Raw genomic sequence first — 6,000 nt, 5'->3', positions numbered from 1 at the left:
TGATGCATATCCAAGTAGAGCTTGACATTTATTAATTGCTTCAAATGTTCACACCAGAAAATTTGAGGATTGTTGCTAGCGAAGTCATCAGATTTGCTTCCTAAGCAATCTAGAAAGAGCAGTGCTGCCGGGTCAGCAGTCCACGTTTTCACCAACTTTCCTTAATTTACATGGAAAAACACATCCATTTCCATACATAGCATGTCAACAGGTGGGTTTTTTTTTTTTGAAGGCAATAAAATAAGTCTCAGACCAACAAAACTCTTCAGGTATAACTCCAATTTTAATTGTCAAGCTAACTTCTAGCTCCTACATTCAATGCAAGGATCAAAAACTACAAGTTCGAGAGCAGAAGTTTATTCTATCCCCAGTTTCTGATCGTTTTGGCAGCTGTCAAAAGGTAACTTCCAAAATCCACTCATTTCAGAAGCTTTTCACTACCTCATGGTTCCAGGTGAACATCATGGACTCTCTCATCAGCATCTTTCAAACCCAGTTCTTTGGCAACAGTTATACATAGCATTGTGCGTATATAAAGAGCTTATACTAAAACTTCTTTTACATTCTAATTGTCTTAACCTTCACAGAAGTATTAAAGTGCTCAAACAACTCTGAACAAACTCTCCTTCCCTTGTCAGCCCACTTCCTGGAAACGCCTGCACTTAGGTCAGCAAAACCAGAAGCAAACAAGAAGATAAAAGGTTCTTGTATGAAAAAAATCCTCTGCAGGATCATTACAACCCCTTAAGAGCTAAAAGGCCCCAAAGTCCCACTTCTCCCCTCTGTATTCAGAGAAATGTTCAACCAGTCTAAGCCAGCACAACTTCTTTTCCTGAGTTGTGCTGATTTCCCATCAGTTGGTTCTTTGGCCTCTTGACTTCTGTAGAAAGAAAACTCTGCAAAACAGAATCCTATCCATGCTACAAAGAAAATACGAACACTGAAGTCATACTGGCAAAGCAACAGCAATAGAAGATATAAACAAGGGTCACGATGGATATTTAACCCTTCAGTTATCTGGATTTTAAATCATCTCAGCAACTTTTGATACTGTCTGAAACGGATGTTTTCTAAGAGGCTTTAAATGGGGACATTTTTTGTCCTTATGAGTGGGGGGATGGAAAGTACATCTGAAAACTATTTCCTCTGGCAAGACCTGCATGCCAGTTCACCCCACCATGCTTTGCACTGGAGAAAATTTCATCTGGGACCTCTGCTCTTCCTCAGAGAGGACCACAGCCACATTCCCTTGGGCACGTCCTCTCCTTCCTCCAGCCACTGCACCCACAATATGATTTAAACCAGCCCACAGGGTGACTTCTTCCTGCCAAGAGCTGAGACACCAGAAATGCAACCCCAGGACACGTGTGGTTCATAGCTTACTCAACCCAGAGGATGACACTTCTGATTATAGTTTGGGTTAAATCTTTTTATGTCCGTGGGAAAAGCATATTATTTAGGCATCATCAGGCCTTTGCACTCCCTTTCTTACAACAGGTACTGAACTGTCTGCTGTCACCTGCTCTTTTTCTGTTGACTGAAGATCAGACATACTTTCACCACCTCCACCTTTGCACTGCCCCAAAATCCTGTTTGCAGACTGTTTGCCCCCCTGTTTCTACACATAGACCTCAGTGACAGCTATTAGTGATCTCACCTCAAAAATGACCCAAAAGCCAGAAAAAATTGTGGTCAGAAACCATGCATGGATTTATATGTGCTGTCATGCCGCCTACCAGCCATGGCATGAGTTACCCCTGTTGCCTCCAAGACTGAAAGCCAAATGCGTGGCACGACCTGCTTTGACGGACTGGGGTGGTCATCGTGACCCTGAGACTTCTCAGCAAGAAGTTGGTTGGTGCAAAATGAAGGTCAGGAGATGCTGTTTTGCTCACTAAGCTGAGGGCTTTTCCCTGCTTTGGGAGATATTAGCCATGGCCATGTTCTTGGGACCACTTCTCCTCCATCAAGTATCAATACAAAGACAAAGCATTTCATAAGAAAATAAAAATTTAGGTTTTTTTCTTAAATTTTAAAGCCATAGTGCAAATATACCAAACCTTCAAGTGGCTTGAGTCTGGCTTAATCTCAGCATAGGAGCTTTTTACTCAATGCCTTCCTCCCTCATTACAGAGCTGGTCTTCCTCATCATGCAAAGGAACACCCAATCAGTAGGGCATGCGTTGATAAAAACCCTGCACCATTTACTGGGCAAGCAATTGGTAGGAAACACCTCTGTGCTACCAATATATTTGCATTTCATTTCCTGTGACCCTTCTTCCCTCATTTCTGCTGTTTTGAAAGTTTGTTATCTTCAGAGGTCCACATTTTTCTTAACACTTTACCCGTGATGGGTAGCGTGCAGCAAAGGGCAACACTGAACTAAAGGGCAGCTTGTTTCACAGTACTCCAACTAAGAAAACTGGCCATAGTACAAGCAAAATTAAATAAACTGAAATATAAAAGACAGCAGAAGTTAGATTAATCCAGAAATATAATATAATGTCTGGGAGTGGGGGAAACTGGAGCCCAGCTACAAAACGGAAACAATGAAATGACCAACAAATATCGATTAGGTGAAAGAGGAAAACTTTCATTGCATGCCGTACATTAAAATTAAATGCAAAATTCACATGTTGGAGCATCAAGACAGAATGATGAAGGGCTCAAGCCGTGGGGAAAAGAAAGCAAAAGAACACCTTGAATAAAGCAACACATGAACAAAACCAGTAACTGAGCAGCTTCAAAAGGAAAAAAGTGACGGTATCTCAAATGAGAAAAAGCAGCACTGAAGCAGAGAACAAGTATATTGTCAAGACATCGTGGGTAACACTGACTGCACAAAACACTTCTGATATTTTGAAAGAATCAGGCCTATTTGTATATCTATGCAAAATATATACAGAAATCCATATGTATATATGTACACATAGGCACTACTGTACATATGTATATGCAATCATTAACACAACCGCCCTTCGACAAGGTTCAGCATCTGAATCTGGGTGCAAGCAAGACTGTTGCTGTTGTGCAAAACTACACTTGTGTTTGATTATCAAGAAGTAATGGTAGAAAGATCCAAAATAATTCCCAAATAGCTTAGACCCAGATGCAGTTTCATCAACATCACCATACGAGCCCAACCTCTGAACATTTCCAGCTCATTTGTAGGAATTAAATATTTATCCAAAGCTGTGGATTGTATCAGTACAAATTATATCTATTTCCAACCCTGCTAATCTGAAGAGATGGCCAGACACCTCTCCTGACATCAGTGGTTTAGCATGAGGCCATGCCACCCAGAATACCAATTTGGGAATACTGGATGTATGGGAAACTGAATTTAAAGGCCAGAACAGGACTGTCATTCTGTAAAAGAAGGGTCAGTTGCTGTCCTTATAGTGTTTTGGAAGAAAGGGATGTGGTGCATAAAAAAAAAAAGATTCCTTGGTTTGAGGGGTGGTGGAAAACACACGACAACTCAGAAAACGCATGCTCCAACCATAGGGACATGCTGATCTTTGGGGTTTCCAGTTTTGGGATGTGGAAAGTAGCATTTCCATCAAGCTTGCTCGCCTCACAGCTCCAAAGAACATTGGCCTTCCCAAGTCCAAGGCTGTTTTGGTCTGACACTTCAACGCTCAATTGGTCTTTGATATGTGTGCATTACCAATGCCATATTAGAGCAGAAATAAAGTGGTGAAAGAAAGAACTGCAGATAGATTGTTCTACGCCTCGGCAAAGCCGCCTTCCAACTTCGAAAGAGCTGTCCTCGCTGCTCTGGGTGGAGGACCTCAATTAATGCTCTGCATCCATAGCATCCAAGTACTTGGCTTCGATGATCCTCGGGAGCAGGTTATACCTAAGATTGAAGCAGAGAGATTGCATTAGTGCTTGTTTTTATTCATCTAACGTTTTATTTGTCCCAAGACTCTCACAGTTGAGTTTGTCCGTGGCCACGTATACTGGTTTCCACTGGATCACGGAGACAGTAATTCCCTTACTTTTGTTTGTTTGCAAGAACATCCTCATGAATTAACATATTTGGATGAGAGAGGCAAGACACTGTAACAATATGCTCTGAAGTTGCTCTCATTAAATCCTGCTGCATATTTAGTTTGACACTTTTCCTTGCTTAACAAGGAAGTTATTCTTCAGCTCTTGAAGGGCACAAAGCACTAGGAAAGCCAGTTTAAGACTTGGAAGAGCCTTTGCAATACCCACACAAGAAATCCCAAACAGCACTTACTACTCGAGAAGTTCCAGGATCTGCTTAACTAGACCTGTCATGAATTAAAGTTCTTGAGAGCCAAGGGAGCACAGATAAGCATCACAGAGAACGCAGAAAGAAGATCCTTCCTCTGTGAGTGACCTTAAGCTCAGTACTCCCCAGAGCAGGAATTAGAGTGTAACCAAAAACCAGTCACCCCAAAGCTCTGAATCAAAGCCAGGAACTGGGGATACCCAAAGAGATCACATTTTCTCCCAACAGGCTGTTCTCTACTGCAATAATGAGAAGCCATTGAAATCCCTTATCTTTCACATTAACACTGCACCAGTGGACAAATATGAACTCTCACCACTGGCAATGCAAGTCATGTGTCTAATGCTGTCGGACAGATGGAAGTGTGGCCTTGAGACAAGTAACATGGCTGATTTTCTGGATGGGACACTCAACCATGACTTACTCATCCGAGTTTGATTCTTGACTTTGACCCCTGGCTACTCTCCCATCTTCTTTTCCTCTTTTTTTTTTTTTTTTAAGAAGGGAGAAAATTATTTATTTTCTTCTACTCTGTCTCATCGACTTAAGAGTGCCAAATCTTTGTAAAAATTTAGTCATTAACAACAGAGCTCATGCATCATATCACAGAATGGGTTTGGGTTGGAAGGGACCTTAGAGATCAGAGTTCCAACCCCCCTGCCATGGGCAGGGACACCTCCCACCAGCCCAGGTTGCTCAAAGCCTCATCCAGCCTGGCCTTGAACCCCTCCAGGGATGGGGCATCCACAGCTTCTCTGGGCACCCTGGGCCACTGCCTCACCCCCCGCACAGGAAAACATTTCTTCCCAATATCTCAGCTCAATCTCCCCTCTTGCAGCTTCAAACCGTTCCCCTCGTCCTGTCCCTGCACCCCCTGATCCAGAGCCCCCCCATCTCTCCTGTAGCCCCCTTTCAGCACTGGAAGCTGCTCAAAGGTCTCCCTGAAACCTTCTCTACGTGAAGGCAAAATAAATCGGAGAAAGGAAATAAAAAAGCAAAATTTGTGCCAGGCAGCACCACATTCCCCTTAGCAGCAGTGCTGATCATTCAACTGCTAGAAAAAGCTGCTCTGGAAAGAGAAACAAATTAGCAACAGAGCTAGTATAAGATGACAGTGTCTTATTTACTCAAAAGAAGATATATTTGCACCACAAAATTATCTAGTTCTTATTAGAAATATTGGGTTCTTTGACACAGCACACTCTCCACACTAATTTAGCTTATTATACTACATACTTGAATGTTTGGCAAAGAGGATTCCACATTTTCTTTTCTGCATTGAGCTGCTCTGTGCGGAGACTTGCAATTCCCACAAGAGTCAATCATCCAGCTCTGCACACTGTTGAAGCATTTACCATCCACTTCACCAGTCATCCAAAGTGACGCCTATGTGAAGGCTGGCTGAGAGACTCTTACCAGAGGAACAATAATTTCAGTGTTTTCCAAGATTTTATTTATCTTTAAAAATCCAGCCCAAATAGCTCTAACCAGATCTTCTTGAAAGCCACAGTAGTTTTGACATTTGCTTTTGTTTTGGAAAGAACTGGACCCATCTTTATCACCCAAGGAAAACACAACAATAGCTGCCTCTGCAGATGATCGCATTGGTAGCCCTGAACTTTAAGCTCAGACAGAAAATCTCTGAGGCTACAAGATCAAAGTCAACCAGATATCACTGGATGCCATGCTGGCCTAAAAATAATCAAGAGGACTGGAAACAGATCTGTTCCTTCCAA

The 6,000-nt window shown here is 42.3% G+C and overlaps 1 protein-coding gene across 1 annotated transcript in view; it reads right to left on the bottom strand.

Moving 5' to 3' along the window:
* Positions 1-3,468: 3,468 nt before the first annotated feature.
* SLC4A11 (solute carrier family 4, sodium borate transporter, member 11) overlaps positions 3,469-6,000 on the bottom strand; it is a 63,413-nt gene continuing 60,881 nt past the window's right edge. Inside the window, exon 20 of the mRNA XM_010086498.1 lies at positions 3,469-3,862. Within this exon, the coding sequence (XP_010084800.1) occupies positions 3,799-3,862 (64 nt within the window). The 3' untranslated portion in view covers positions 3,469-3,798. The remainder of the gene's footprint in view (positions 3,863-6,000) is intronic.

Source organism: Pterocles gutturalis, unplaced genomic scaffold, assembly GCF_000699245.1.
Source record: "Pterocles gutturalis isolate BGI_N339 unplaced genomic scaffold, ASM69924v1 scaffold4841, whole genome shotgun sequence".
Classification (NCBI taxonomy): Eukaryota; Metazoa; Chordata; class Aves; order Pterocliformes; family Pteroclidae; genus Pterocles; species Pterocles gutturalis.
This window is presented reverse-complemented; position numbering and strand designations above follow the sequence as displayed.